The sequence below is a fragment of the Mastigoproctus giganteus genome, chromosome 6, assembly GCF_048544385.1.
Source record: "Mastigoproctus giganteus isolate SK-2022 chromosome 6, ASM4854438v1, whole genome shotgun sequence".
Taxonomy (NCBI): Eukaryota; Metazoa; Arthropoda; class Arachnida; order Uropygi; family Thelyphonidae; genus Mastigoproctus; species Mastigoproctus giganteus.
The window spans coordinates 35,870,381-35,886,928 of NC_143580.1; the positions used below are offsets into that span (position 1 = coordinate 35,870,381).

A 16,548-nucleotide genomic window follows, 5' to 3' on the forward strand; every position below is an offset into this window, starting at 1 on the left:
TTTGTCTTAAACAAGCAGGACTTCATGGGAATGTAGCAGTCTGGTTTTAAAATTATTATTAAAACCAGAAAATCGAAAAAAAACGATGACTTTGTCCAAGTGCCATCAACAGTGGACAATCGAAGAGCGGAATAATGTGCAGTGGGCAGATAAATCCAAATTTGAAATTTTTGGATCCAAGTGTAGAATTTGAGATAATTACTTAAAAAAAAAAAAAATGGTGCCATATTGTTTAGTGCATAGTATGGTCAGCACTATGGTGGTTCCATCATGATTTGTGGCTGCTTCCATTTTTCTGGACTGGGTGACGTCGTCAGAATTGAAGGAAGGCTATAAAAATATTCTTGAATGTAATGCAATATCCTCCGGACTTAGACTTTGTAGAAGAAATTTTATATTATAAGACAATGATCCAAAGCACACCTCTAAGCTGTGCAGGAGGGGGATATTGCAAATTATGCTGTGGCCACCCCAATCACTTGATTTAAATGCAATAAAGTGTTTATGAGATCATATAGACCCCATTTCAGTACCATGTGTGGATTGAAGTTTAAAAAGATGAAAGAAGATACTTGTTGACATTAGACTTGAAATTCTGTAAATTTTAATTTTCAGGAAATATGTGTGAATGGAGTTGTCCCAGAAAATGGAAGTTGAAGGAATAAAGGAAGAAGAAAAGTTTTTTTCTGTGAGTTTGAAGTTGGACAGTAAAAATATGTTCAGACTGTTTTGGAAGAGAAAGGGGGAATTATAGAAGTCAATTCAGAAGAACAGTGTTCATGGAAGTATCTATAGAAAAGGCATTCAGCAGAAACAGAACGTCTAGAGACAGAGTTGAGGGACTTTGTAAGGGCCGGGTCATTTATTAACCAAATGACACTCCTTTGAATGGTGGTCTAGAAACTTGAGAGAGGTTATGGGGACACTGCCCAGATAGACTGCTGCACAAATTGGAGCAGTGTGGCATTGGAGGCAAATTGCTGCTATGGATAAAGGGGTGGTTGAGGGGGAGAAGACAGAGAGTGGTAATCAATGGACACTGCTCATCGTGGACTAATGTTATTAGTGGAGTCCCTCAGGGTTCAGTGTTGGGTCCTTTATTGTTTTCTGTATTTATAAATGATATTGATGATGGTATATCAGGCTTAATGTCCAAGTTTGCAGACGATACGAAGGTTGGCAGGGTTGTCAAGGACACTATTGACACTATGCTGCTGCAACAGGATTTGGAAAGGTTGAGCAGATGGGCTTCGAGGTGGCAAATGAAGTTTAACATTGACAAATGTAAAGTACTACATATGGGAAACAGCAACCCCAGAGCAACGTATCAACTGTGTGGTACTACACTGACAGTGGTAGAGAGTGAAAGGGACCTGGGGGTGGTTGTGCAGGCAGATATGAAGTTCTCTGAGCAGTGCAGACGGGCTGCAAGAGTAGCTCATGGTGTATTGTCAATGATATATAGGAATTTTTCTAGCAGGGATAAGGAGGTGATTATTCCCTTGTATAAAGCAATGGTCAGGCCACACCTAGAGTACTGTATACAGGCCTGGAGGCCTCATTTCAAGAAGGATGTAGAGCTGCTGGAACGAGTACAGAGAAGGGCAACTAGATTGGTGAATGGGACAAAGGGGTGCTCTTACGAAGAAAGGCTTAAGTTTTGCGAATTACAGTGTCTGGAAACTAGGCACCAGCGAGGTGATCTGATAGAGGTGTACAAAGCCTTGAATGGTTTGAGCATGCTCAATGCTGATGGGATTCTTCCTCTTGCTCAGAATAATCACCTGAGAGGGCATAAATTCAAATTGAGGAAAGACAGATGTAGGATAGATGTGCGGAAATTTGCCTTTAGCCAGCGGGTGGTTGGTAGGTGGAACAGACTTCCATCCCTTGTCGTGGAAGTTGATAGCCTAAATAAGTTTAAGGCTCAGCTGGACAGGTATGTCGAACGAACAGAGGGGTGAAGTGGAAGTGGTTATTTTTATTTATTTATGTTACTTTTTTTTTTTTTTTTTTGGCTGATGCTGCATAGGCTTGCTTTCTTGCATCAAATGCCTCTACTAATGCTAATATGGAAATTGAACCGGCTAGCCAATGTACAGGGTGTCCCAAAAAGGTATAACCAATTTTAAATGTTTGTAACAAATCTAATTTTAATGATAGAAATAGTAAAACATGTTTTACTGTTTCTAGAAAAACAGTCGAAGTTTTTACTGACATAAAACATGTGCTTGTCACACGAACAAAAAGGTGTAACCAATTTTAAATGAGCAATACAAACATGTTGGAGAAAATGGAACAAGATGAATGTGTAATGACACGGATTTGTTTCACAGACAAGTGCACATTTCATGTTTTTGGAAAGGTGAATAAGCAAAACGTCAGAATTTGGGGGACTGAAAACCCACACTGCATGCTGGAGTATCAGCGAGATAGCCCAAAGGTGAATGTGTGGTGTGGCATCATAGTTGATCGTGTTATTGGATCCTTTTTTCTTTCAAGAAGAAAAGAGAGCGGATAATTACCAGGACATGCTTGAGCTTTATGTGTATCCTCAATTGGATGAACTGCCAAATAGGGTTATTTTCCAACAGGATGGAGTGCCGCCACATTGGGCTTTGAGTGTGAGGAGGTCTCTTGATGATAAGTTTCCTGGCCGTTGGATTGGGCGTGATGGTCCCATTGCGTGGCCACCACGTTCACCAGATTTATCCCCTTGTGATTTATTCTTATGGGGATTCATCAAAGACCCCTGTTGCAGACATCGCAGACTTAAAGTGCAGGATTACAAATGCAATTACTATGATTAAGCGTGACATCCTTGAAAAAAACATGGGATAAACTTTATTATCGATTAGATATTATTCGTGTGACAAGTGGTGCACATGTTGAATGTCAGTAAAAACTTTAACTGTTTTTCTCACATTTTGTGCAGGTTTTGTGTTTCTATCATTAAAATTACATTTGTTATAAACATTTAAAATTGGTTACACCTTTTTGGGACACCCTGTATTTCATGGTATGGTAGAGGCCTGACGTAGCTGAGTGGTCAGGAGCAAGAGTGCATAGCACACGTTGTTATTATTATTATTATTATTAGTATTAGCTACATGGTGCAAGGAAGCCTGAGGCTTATGCTGCACCAGCCAAAAAAAAAAAAAATCCCAAGTTACCCTGAGAGAGAGAGAGAGAGAGAGAGAGAGAGAGAGATGATTTCCTTGAGTGGACCGGGGTTAAAGCCCGTGACTACGGAATACAAATATTTGTATTGATGATTTATTGTAAACTCTACTGACTTGGTTGCTGTGCCGGAGTAATAAACAGAAAAAAAAATTTCAGATTTGTACAGAGTGAATATGTGTTTAGAAGAAAAGTAATGCCAAGAGCCAGAGAATTTGTTGACAGATGGGTAACATAACCCAGTGTATCACCAATAGATATACATTGACTGAATCCATACTGGCAACCACTGGTCATATGGAAGGTTTCTAAATGGTTTAGGAGTTGGTAGTTAATTTATTTCTCCATTACTTTTGAAAGAATAGAAGTGCAGTGGGAAAATAATTGAATGGGAGGGATTTGTTAGCCTTTTTTGGCAACTGGCTGGATTTTGTTATACTGAGTGAGTTACATCACAGAGTCCATATAGATGCTGTCCATTATTTCTGAAGATACTAATGGTTCTCTGTTAGCATTAGTAGAGGCATATGATGCATGAAAGCAAGCTTATGCAGCATCAGCCAAAAAAAAAACACTCCTATTTCACCCCCTCGATTTTTTCGAAATACCTGTCCAGCTGAGCGTTAAATTTATTTAGGCTATCAACTTCCACAACAAGGGATGGAAGTCTGTTCCACCATCCAACTACCCGCTGTAAAGGCAAATTTCTGCACGTCTCTCCTACATCTGTCTTTCCTCAATTTGAATTTATGCCCTCTCAGGTGGGAGCCTCTGTAGCCAGGCGGGAAGGAGCAGCAGTACATAGTACACACTTCTTGATTAGACCGGGGTTCAAGCCCGTCACCACCAAATACGGAGGATGAGGAAAGGTCAGGAATGACCACCGCATATTCCGGAGCAGTATGGCCTTAGTTGCTAATGCTCCTAAAAACCAAATAACAACAATAACAACAGCCCTCTCAGGTAATTATTCTAAGCAAGAGGAAGAATCCCATCAGCATTGAGCATGCTCAAACCATTCAAGGCTTTATATACCTCTATCAGATCACCTCGCCGGTGCCTAGTCTCCAGACACTGTAATTTGCAAAACTTAAGCCTTTCTTCATAACAGCAACCCTTTGTTCCATTCACTAATCTTGTTGCCCTTCTCTGTACTCATTCCAGCAGCTCTACATCCTTCTTGAAATGAGGCCTCCAGACCTGTTTACAGTACTCAAGGTGTGGTCTGACCATTGCTTTATACAAAGGAATTATCACCTCCTTATCCCTGCTAGAAAAATTCCTGTATATCATTGACAAGACACCATGAGCTACTCTTGCACCCATCTGCACTGCTCAGAAAACTTCATATCTGCCTGCACAATTACCCCCAGATCCTTTTCATTCTCTACCACTATCAGTGTAGTACCACAGACGAGTTGATACGTTACTCTGGGGTTACTGTTTCCCATTAGTAGAACTTTACATTTGTCAATGTTAAACTTCATTTGCCACCTCTCAGCCCATCTGCTCAACCTTTCCAGATCCTGTTGCAGCAGCAGCATACTGTCAGTAGTGTCCTTAACAACCCTGCCAACCTTTGTATAGTTTGCAAACTTGGACATTAAGCTTGATATACCATCATCAATATCATTTATAAATACAGAAAACAACAATGGACCCAACACTGAACCCTGAGGACCTCCACTAATAACATTAGTCCACGATGAGCATTGTCCATTGATTACCACTCTGTCTTCTCCCCCTTAACCTTCCCTTTATCCATAGCAGCAATTTGCCTCCAATGCCACACTGCTCCAATTTGTGCAGAAATCTTCCATGTGCAACAGTATCAAAAGCCTTTCTAAGATCCAAATATATAATATCAAAGTTATTCCCTGCATCCAGTTCTTTTGTGGCTGCATCATAGTATCCAATCAAATTGGTTAGGCAAGACTTTCCCTTAACAAAACCATGGTGTATCCGAGCTATAACCGAAGTCTTGTCTAGATGATCTTGTAGTGCTTCTTTAACCAGTGCTTCCATTGATTTTCCTGGAACAGAAGTTAAACTCACAGGTCTATAATTACTTGTCAGCCTTTGATCCTCCTTTGTGAATTGGGGTCACATTTGCACATCTCCAGTCTATGGGTACCTCCCCTGAGTCCAAAGAAGCTCTCATAATTATGGCTAAGGGTTTGCTTACTTCCTTTGCTGCCTCCTTTAATATAATTGGACAGATCCCATCCACCCCGGGTGCCTTTTTTATGTTTATCCTCAACAATTTCTCCTCCACTTTCCTCTCAGTTATTACAAAATCATCTAGCTCACTGCCAGAGTTTACTTCACCTCTGGCACTCCCCTTCCTGAATAACTGCTCATGTGTGAATGTAGATGCAAAATACTCGTTTAGTTTGTTAGCCACCTGAGCAGGGTCATCAACAGTTGAACCATCAATATCCAGTGGACCAATCTGATTCATCCCTTTCCTTCTAAAATTTACATATGTAAAGAACTCTTTTCTGTTTTTCTTTGCATCCTTTACCAAGGATTTCTCATAATCTGCCTTTGCCTGCCTAATCTCCTTTGTGACTTGGTTACAGACCAGCTTATATCTATCATAGGCTTCCATGTCACCCATTAAATTTATATGTATCCCATGCATTTTTCTTCTCTGCCATATGTCTGATTAGTTCATCTGACATCCATTTAGGCCTAAACCTTGAACAATATTTCTTAGTTGGTATGTAAAGCCTAGTAGCTTCCAAGGTAAATTCTTTGAATGCCTTCCATTTTGAATTTGCTGTTGGTAACATCATCAGTTGGTCCCACTGTATAGAATTTAAATTCTGTCTCAGACCATCGTAGTCGCCTTTACAAAAGCAAAAACCCTTCCCTTTACCCCTAATGGTAGTTACCTCTTTTAGTAAATCCCACTTCAGCACACTACGATCACTGCCACATAGTGGTTCCTTTATTTGCAGATTCTTAATGCATGAAGAATCACTACTGATAATCAGATCAAGAGTATTACTCCCTCTAGTTGCATCCCGAACATGCTGATGTAGAAAACAATCATCCAATAAATCCCCAAAAGCCTTGATAGTGTGTGAGTGACCAACCCACAAATTCCAGTCAATATCTGGGAAATTAAAATCCCCCATTATAAGACTCTGATTTACTGGTCCACTCTATTTCCCTATACATTTTCTTATTATACTCATCAGAGTCATTAGGCCTATAGCACGTTCGTACTCTCAATTTTGATCTCCCAATGCTTACGTCACACCAAACTGACTCGACGTTCACTTCCTTGGATTTTAGGTGTTTCTTAACTAATAGCATAACCTTAAAGGAATGGTTTACTGTATTATATATTATCAGTGTGGATTGTAATATGTGCTCAATATGTTCTTCAATTTTGATATGCATCAGTTCCTATTTTGAGTTGTAAAAGTTTATACATAAAAAAAATCCATTTTTCTGTGAACTGCCTGCGTTTAATTTTCTTGTTGAGTTTTGTTTTCAAAACAAAAGTGGAAGTGAGGTGATGAAGGAAATTCTTTTTGGATAACAAGACTGCTGTTGCTATTACTTGTTTTTGTTATCCAGTATAGTTTTGGAATCAAGGATGAAATTTTAGGTGTCATTTTAAACTGTTTCTTGCCTTTACCCCCCCCCCCCCCCAAATATTATTCTACCTGCAGTTCAGTGGCACTTCTGTTTATGTGACTTGTCTCATCTGCTGCAGGGGTAATTGTGAAAGTGTGCATCTGTTTTGTGATGTAGCCAAGCATGGCTTAAGGTTCAAGGTGGCCACTTAAAACAGTTGATGTAAGTATTTTGAGATTATGAAAGCAACGTTTTCAATTATACTACTATTTATGCAGTAGAGTTTTCCAATTTTTAAAAACCTGTGTTTTGAACATATGTCAATCATTAATAACTTGGTTTTTAATAACTCTTTATTCATTTATGTAGTCATCTTGTTAAAGCTGTTTCCAGAATGTGCAAAAATAAAAAAAATACATTGTTTATAAGAGAAAAAATTCTCTTAACAAACAGGAAGTGACATTACAAAACTAAGTACTATTTTTTCTAAAACTAGGTTTCAAAGAAAAAAATAGTTCAAGAAATTTTTGCCTCTAAATGCCTCCCAAATCATCACAGGTTTTGGTAGAAGCTGTGTAGTATGTTTTAATGCTTAATGATAAGTAAAGCATTTATACAAGAAAAATTCTCATGATCCACCAATAAATCATATACATGGATATATGAATATATAGCTGGATCACAAGAAATTCCTTGAAATTTAAGTGCTGAAATATAGCATATTAATGTTAGCTGAAAACAGAGAACTTGAAAAAAAACACGTAAAAATTAAAAAATTTTATGTATTTGTTTAAAATTTGATTAACAAAAATGAATTGAAACTTGTTGCTACGTGTTCCCTCACAAGTGAAATGTAATCTTCTTGCTGATTTATAATGCTCTCTGCTGATGTGCTGACTTCAGAACAGTTGGATAATTTCTGGAAAAGATGTATTTCTGAGAGTATGGTATCCTCTGCTACCAAGTATACTGAGTGAATACTGGGCTGAATCCAGAGGGTGAGGGTGCCGAGGGTGAGGCAAATGAGGTTCTTGCCTCAGATTAAAAGCTGAAAGGGGCACCAAAAGAAAGATTAAATAATTGCCATGATTAAAGTAGGGCACAATTTTTCATTCTTGCCTCAGGTACTAAAATGGCTCGGCATGGCCCCGGCTGGATCTAAGAGCTGCTGTTCAAATATTTATCACAGTGTTTCTCTAAGGGGAAATAAAAAGGGGCTATGGAATTGGACTGACACCTCCCCAAAGACCAACAAAACATGCTGAAAATTTAATATAACTCCAACTGTATTTTTTTCTAGTAATGCCACTTTAAATTTTTATCTAGATTTCTGGTGGGGGAAGCGGCTGGGTGGTATTATGGTTACAGAATTGGACCTGAAACCTCCCCAGGGACCAATTATACATATGCTAAAAATTTGATGTTGATCTGACTTCCATCTCAATTAATACCCAAAACATACATTCATCTGCACATATATAGATTTCTGTGGGGGGGGGGGGGCGGAGAAAGAACTAAGTGCTGTAGAATTTACCTGACCTTAAAAGCTTCCCAAGGACTATGAAACATACACTGGTGTTCAAAGAAAGTGCATCACCTAGGAATCTCACATTTCTAACCCTTTCTCGCGATGGTATGTTACATTGACTAGCATCACAAATAGAAATATAAACAAATGATATTTATTAATAGTTAAGGCAAAGCTAAGTAATATTTGACAGGTGCTCTAAAAATATTCCAAAGTGAGCATTTGCAACCTTTATACAACAGTTTTGGTAAACATGACAATTATGGCTGAAATGTTATCAGAAGCCCTCAGTTTGCTTTAGTTTATACCATTTTACATAAAAAAAAAAAATGAAAAGTTCACCAGGTGCAAACTAATATTTAGTTTAACTGCCTCTGGCCCTGATGACAGCAGCACACTGTCAAGGCATTGACAAGATCAGTTGGGCCGACCGGGCTAGCCGGGTGGGTAAAGTGCCTGCCTGGCAACCCAAAGGTCGCGGGTTCGATTCCCGCCTCGGGCTTGGATCAAAGTACAGTAAACCCCCGCTATTCGCGGTATCTGTATTCGTGGTCGCTGATTTAATATAAAATGAAACCAAAAACAAATGTGAATTTTAAAGCGCCGTGAACATTTTCTGCCATAGAAAAACATGGGCGTGGCTAGAATTATCTTTCACGCTCAAAACAGTGCTCAGTGGGTGGGGGGAGGGGGTGACAAAATCGCGAGCGTGGATATTTCTCGCTAATCCTTGTTCAGTATATGTTTTGCGCTTGTCATGGAAGGGTTCGTCGTTTGCTTTTAATTTATATGCTTATAACTTGAATAAATTTATCAATTTATAAATTGATATGCTTACAAAAGTGATAAATCTACCGTTTTGTGGTGTAAAACAGAGTTTTTCAAGCATGTTAATGGAAGAAAGTGACTTTATTGTGGAGAAGTTCTTTCTAACCCGAACAAAAATATGGCTACGAATAACAAGGGAAATGTGAAAAGATCAAAGAAGGTGATGACATTAGGGAATAAAATTGAGTTATTAGATAAAATTTCTAATGGTGAAAGTGTCTCCTCAGTGGCAAAACATTATAAAATCAATGAGTGAATGGTATGATCAATCAAGAAATCGGAAGAAAAAATCCGCCATAGTGTCCGTGAAAACACGCTAATTGCTTCAAAAATTCTCTGTAACTCGTGATGTTAAATTAGAAAAAAAATGGAAGAAGCTTTAAATCTGTGGATAGAAGACCGAACTCAAAATAAAATTCCGTTAAGTTCACTCATCATTCGTGAAAAGGCAAAACTCCTTTATCGACACTTTAGCGAAACTGGTGATAGCACTGGCGGGATAAGTTTTTTAGCTATAGGCGCTGGTTTGAAAGATTTGTTTGAAATTTCTAATAAATATTACATTTAATATTAAATTGTTTGTTATTTTCATTTCGATGCCTTATGCTTGCATTTCACTATGTACTGTCTATGTACATAGTCATATTATGAAGGTACACATAATACATACATAGACAAAATTTTAGACTAGTTTTTCTTATATATTTCATACTTTGGAACGGAACCCCTTTATTACTATGGGAGCCATAACTCAGTATTCGCGTTTTCAGTATTCTCGGCATTTCTCAGGAACGTAACTCCCACGAATACCGGGGGTTTACTGTACTGCAAAAACCTTGGGAGGTGCATTATGACCACAGAAGCCTATGTGCCAAAAAAAAAAATAAAAAATAACAAGATCAATTTCTGAAGATAATCAACTGATAGTTTGTGGTTCCAAACATTAATTATGGCTTCCTGAAGTTCACAAAGGGTCTTTGGTTTCTTTCTGACAACTGCAGATTCTACACGATACCAACATTTCTCTATAGGATTCGGGTCTGTGCTGTTTCCTGGCGAGTTCAGAGTTGTAATGGACCGTTATTCCAACCATTTTCTCACCTGTAACAAATGTAAACACATTACTGTTGAACCTCTAATGCAGAAATGAAGCTAAAGTAACTACAAAAGTGCATACTTGCACTTTTTGCCCGATGACAAGAAACAGAGTCGTCTTGTAGGTGCAGTTAGTTGGCAGGTTGAAATGGTCTCTAATGGTTGGCAGCAGTTTCCCTTCTAATATAGCCAGGTATCCAGTGGCATTTATGGAATCTTTTATAAACTGCAAGTGACCTACTCCATGATACAAAATGCACCCCCATATCATTTGGCTGGTAGGGAATATCACTGTAGACACCATACAGTCTGGATGGTATTCTTCACCACATCTACGGTGAATCATTTGTCTTCCATCAGAGCCATGCAGGTTGAATTTCTTCTCATCCGAGAAAATAACTGACTTCCACTGCTCAGGGGTTCCATTTGACATGCCCCTTACACTAAATTAATTGGTCCTTTTTCATTTTTTGTGTGAGGTGGGGCTTCTTCTTAGGATGATGGGCTACTAGTCCATTTTTGAAGAGGCGTCTTCTGACTGTTACTGCACTTGCTACTACTCCTGTATGTTCTTCCCATTCTCTTTTCAGCTCGGATGAAGAAGCTTTACGGTTTTTAAGGCATAAGCACTTCAAAATGCGGTCCTGTTTTGGTGTAGAGACTCGTTTGCGTCTGGTTCCTTTTTTCCTATCAGCAGAACCAGTATTCTTGAGTTTGGAAAGAAATCTACCACTGTCGACTGATTACAAGACACTCTATAAGCAATATGACTGGAAGAACATCCTTCCTCATGTAAAGCAACAATAGCACTCTTTCTTCGTGGCATCAATTGCATGTAACTCACCATCCTGACACAGTCAAGGAATGACTGCAACTCTTGTAGAGCCTGCTTATATAGCTGAAAGTAACAGCTGATACAATATCACTTATCTGATGCAATCTGTAAGAAATATTGCCATATACCTACGTTATTCAGATGACAATTACAATTTTAAGGGGTTAGCACTTTCTTTGAACGCCAGTGTGTACTTAAACAGTGTTGCCGAGTTTTCAGTATATTTCTTTTTATGTAATACCCAGTCATCCAAAACATGCAGTAGGACCTCAATTATCCAAGCTAGCTGACCAAATCAAAAAAAAAAAAAAGAAAAGGGTGGCACCAGATAAACTTTTAAATTGTTTGTGATAATGTGTAGCTCATATGTCAACTCTTAACCAGTGCTCTAGTTGGAAAACAAAAACTGCCGTTCAGATACCAAAGCTAATTACATATCTATTTAAACTTTTTTTAGCATTTAGCATTAGTAGAGGCATTTGATGCAAGAAAGCAAGCTTATGCAGCATAAACCAAAAAAAAAAAAAAAAACCCACTTCCACTTCACCCCTCTGTTCATTCAAAATACCTGTCCAGCTGAGCCTTAAACTTATTTAGGCTATCAACCTCCACCACAAGGGATGGAAGTCTGTTCCACCAACCAACAGTGACCCTTTTGACAGTGACCCTTTTAATCTTTTGGAAAAGTTTTTCTGGAAAGTATAAAAACCAACCAGGATGTTTTGCGTGCATGTAATATAATAGTGTGACAGGCCTTAGATGCTAATGTGCAGTGTAAATAATAACAAGAACAGTGTACTAAAAAAAAAGGGAAAAAAGTAAACTTATCAGCAGGTGCAGTTAGAATTTTGTTTATAAACAGTTTTATTAATTTCCATAATAGAGAATAAAATTACAAATTTATTAACTTAGTGCATACTACATATAATGCCCACTTTAAGCATACTGTTGAACTGCATTTTGTTTAACTATATAATGGATGTGCAAAAAACAATAGAAACAGCAGCATGCCTTCACCAATCAGTACTTTTTGGGGAGGAAAGGCAAAAAGTATTTTAAAATGGGAAACTTTAAAATTTTATTCTTAATTCTGACATAATGCATAAGATTGAAAAAACATTTTTAGAAACAATTGTCTTATTATTAGAAAAAAAAAAAATTCCCAACTACTTTATGATCAAATCAAATATGATCAAAGTATGAAGTAGGCTAAAAAAAAAAAAAAAGGAAACCAAAACTCTGGAAAGTAACCATAGCAGTAAGTACGGTAAAGAATTTTTTTTTTTTATAGTTAAACTTTTCCAATTAAAAAATAATGATAGAGATCAAAAGTGAACACCAGAGGAATACTAAAATATCCACAATATAATTCTAATAGAAATTTAAATTTATCAGCTTTACTGTCTTTGGTTTATAAAATACATCAAGCTTTCAAGCTAATAAGTTAAAAACTTTTTTTTAAATTACTCCATATATAAATTTTATTGCAATTATATGAACAATACTTTATGAATTTTTTATTACAATTATATAAGTAATGTACAGTAATGAGTGAATCCCAGTCCCCTAAAAATTGAAGACATATTTGGTTTTCTATTATCCAAGGCAGTCTCAGTCCCATTCACCAAGGATTACTGAGGTCTCACTTTATTTACACTTGCAATATAGAGAATAACTAAGTTTTCTGAGAGAAAAAAAATGATAAAATCTGTCTACTAGGAGTTATGTGCAGTGGATGGACATTCAAGAATATAGATATTTTTATGCATATGCAAATGTGCATTGGGGTGGAATATATGTACTTGCCAACAGGTTAATAGACAGTTTGAGTAGACCGGGGTTCAAGCCCGTGACTGCTGAATACGGTCGATCTGCCAACCCGCACTGGACCAGCGTGGTAGATTATGGTCCATTTCCCTCAGCATGAATTGTTGAGGAGGCTTCCATCCTGCAGTGGGTTGATAATGGCTGCACTTTACTTTTTTTACTTTTTTTTTAATAGACAGTTATTTCTATTGATTTTGACTTGGGGAATATTTCCAGCAGCTATCTTCATCTGAAAAGCAGACATCCTTACACAAGACTTCCATTGATGTACTGCTATATGTCAAGAATATAGAAATTTTGGTTGGTTTCATTTTTAATGGTGCATTGGCAACTTAGGACTTGAATATATGTTCAAGTTCTAAGCTGCCTAGGAAATTCCATGCTACTTATATATACTTCAGGTCAAACTACAACTGCAATGCCAACTCAAAATAACAGACAACTCAAGATAACTTTGCTGTACCAGAAAGCCTGAGACTTATTTGTCAGCCATATAGGCTGTAGTCCTGTGTTGGAGAAGTAACTATTATCACCTTCTGGTTAGAATTTGGGCAGCCTGCTTGATGATGAGATACTAAAAAGAGATTTTTTTCTTGACAACAAAGGATTTTTTTTTTTTTCTGAGAAAAGATTGTATTAAGATTGTCTAATATAGATGATTTAAGTAGACAGTGTAAGTTATTAATATTTGTAAGTTAGTCTAATTTTATTTCTAATTAAAATTAAAATAATACATGTACTGCCCAACCAAAGCATTAAATTAGGGATCCTATCCTGTTTGCACTGAAATAGTGAAAAGAACATATATATTTAAGTCTTAAGTTGCCAGTGTGCCATTAAAAATGAAACCAGCCAACAGGTATCCAAGTTAGTAATTCACATGTGTCAACCTTCTATATATTAAACACCATTAGCATAGTTGGCAAACCAAACTTGTGTCAAGATGAGAAAATAGTGGCTGTCTGTGCTATTAATCAGTGGCACATCCAGGATTTGGGAAGGAGGCCAAGGTTCAGAATCACCCTTCGATCCATAGAAAGATACTTGGTTTTTTTTTTTTTTTTCTTTGTTAGTCTCTTTGAGGGTGATCGAAGCCATGGAAACAGTGCCCCCACATCTCTTACTAATATGCCTGAAAGGACATATGAGTAAACTGAAATGGTAGAAGGTTGCGCATATGTAAAAAAAAAACATGTAGACTTTGTGCAATATTTCTATCCTAAAGGTGATAGTCACTTTGTGAATAGTTACATTTACATCTTGTTGATGTGGTGACTGCTCATCACATTAGATCTGAATGGAATTGAGGAACATGCTCAGTTCAGCCATATTCATCTCCCTGCCCCCTCTCATGCACGCGCGCACACACACACACACACACACACACGCTATTTGAATTGAAGCCAGTGGGGTATACATTAGAACATGATATGCAGTCTGCTACTTTCATCATAAGTTTTGAGTTTACATTAAGGTAAGGTACCTATGGCCATCCGTAAATTGCATGTGCTCTACACAGGGTTACCTGTATTGTAAGATAAAAGGCCACAATACAGGGAGAAAAGATTACACAATGTTGTTTATCCAAGGCTGATTAATTTGTCTACAGCATGAAAAAAAAAATATCCAGAAGTTCTTCCTCCTAATCCTGATGAAAAGTATTTCTCAACTTTGACTGGCAACAGGAATTGAGCTCATACATTTCAGTACAGTGTAAGAGAGTATAGCCATTATCTACTGTGTTATGGCCATGATTGAAGCATGAGCACAGTTATTGCTTTGGTAATGGCCTAAGATTACATAAAAAAAATCCTTGAATTCATGCCATATTTATTTGACACAAATTCAGGTGTATGGAGATACTATAAAATACCAGGGTTCAGTTTCTAATAGTAGCATTAGTAGAGGCATATGATGTAAGAAAACAAGCTTATATAGCATCAACCAAAAAAAGAAAAATAAAAACATCCCATTTGTCCCAAAAATTGTCTAGTTCAGCCTTGAATTTATTTAAGCTGTTAACTTCCACAATGACAGATGGAAGTTTGTTCCAGCAATTGACCACCCGCTAGCTAAAGGCAGATTTTTACAATTGTTCTGCATTCTATTCTACCCATATTTATGGGTAGTAAGTTTATGTTTAAGTATATAAATTCTGAAAATAAAAATATATAAACATAATATAATGTTGGCAAAGACAGTTTTATGTTATGACTTTTTTTTAATATATTAGGGATTTAATTTTTTTTTTATTATTATTACAGGATTTTTCTGGTAGACAAGCCAGCAGCCAGAAAAATGGTGGTTCTTACGACATTTCCTCCACCTGCTGAAGGAATAAAACATTGTGAACCAAACACTGTTGCACATATACAGTCCAGGGACTTGGGTAAAGGAACATTATATATAGCAGAAAGGTAATATTAAGAGGAAATTATATTTTATAATAAATACTTGATAATCTATATGTAATCAGAAACTTCCCAGTACAATTTACTTTATTTATTGTTATTTTTTAAATACAGTCGATTCCAGTTATTTGGGACACATCGGGACTAGTGCATTTTGGCCCAATTAAGCGGCTGCCCAAATTATCCAAAGTTTCACGTAAATAGTTAAAAATACAATGTACCCCCCCTTACAACTGATTCACTGTACAATCAAATCACGTTACGATGGAGTCACCATAGTAAAGTACCGTTCATTATACGATGTGCAGTAAGCGCCGGTCATTGTGATCACGTTTGTGAATTGAATTTTAATTCTATTAAACAGCGATTCTAATTAGCGAAAATAGGAGGAATATTATACACAGGCTATAAAAGCAAAGATATATTAAGCACAAATTTACCCTTTATTACATTACCAATTAAAAAATTAAATGATACGTGAAAATCGGAAGAATATACATGATAATTGGAATAATCAATACGCACTGTAATATGTACATACTAACTAAACTAGTTGACATTTCTGTTTGTGGGTGGGGGTTAAAATTTAAAACAGTAAAAAGATAAGCAATCAATAACAAAGAACACAGCACACACAAATTGCAAGTAAAACGGTATGTGCAAGTGAGAACAGAGTAACGAGTTACAAAGCTTTAAAAATAGGAATGAAGAGAAGATCTGGAAATTGATTTTTTTATATGATTGAAGATTTCATGGAAGTGTAAACACATTTCACCATAATAACCCACAGAATTCCAGCTGTCGGTATTATCGCAAATTCAGTAAGATCGAGTTTACAGTCCGTTTATGATAGATTTCACTAACAGAAAAACCCAATAAACAGGTGACTGCTAATTGTTTTTATTGTTTTATGGTTGTGACCTCCAGAATTTCGACCGAACCACGTGGTATCGTAGGGTAATCTCCGGTGCTGCAGTCTCCTGCCCCGATTAAACGGCATGCTGTCCCAATTAAGCGAAGTAAACCCTGGCTATGTTCTCGATTGGTTTCTGTTTTTTAAGATTTACCTCAAATAAATGGCTGCCCCGATTAACCGGTGGCCCAAATAACCGGAATCCACTGTATATGAATGTGTGTAATTTTGAACATTTTTTTTGCAGTAGTGTTTATATAATAGCAGCACATTTTTTTCCAGGTGTGGATCAGAGGAACTTTTATGGACTGTTGTCAGTGTGTGGTCCTTGTCAGTGGTC

The 16,548-nt window shown here is 37.1% G+C and overlaps 1 protein-coding gene across 3 annotated transcripts in view; it reads left to right on the plus strand.

Annotated features, from left to right (window-relative positions):
- Positions 1-16,548, plus strand: part of icln (chloride nucleotide-sensitive channel icln) — a 133,051-nt gene that overhangs the window by 1,590 nt on the left and 114,913 nt on the right. For all 3 annotated transcript variants that reach the window (XR_016547049.1, XM_090375068.1, XM_090375069.1), the window contains exon 2: positions 15,149-15,301. Coding sequence is in view for 2 of the 3 variants with exons in the window: in XM_090375068.1 (XP_090231194.1) it covers positions 15,183-15,301 (119 nt within the window). In the remaining variant the exon portion in view is untranslated. The remainder of the gene's footprint in view (positions 1-15,148; positions 15,302-16,548) is intronic.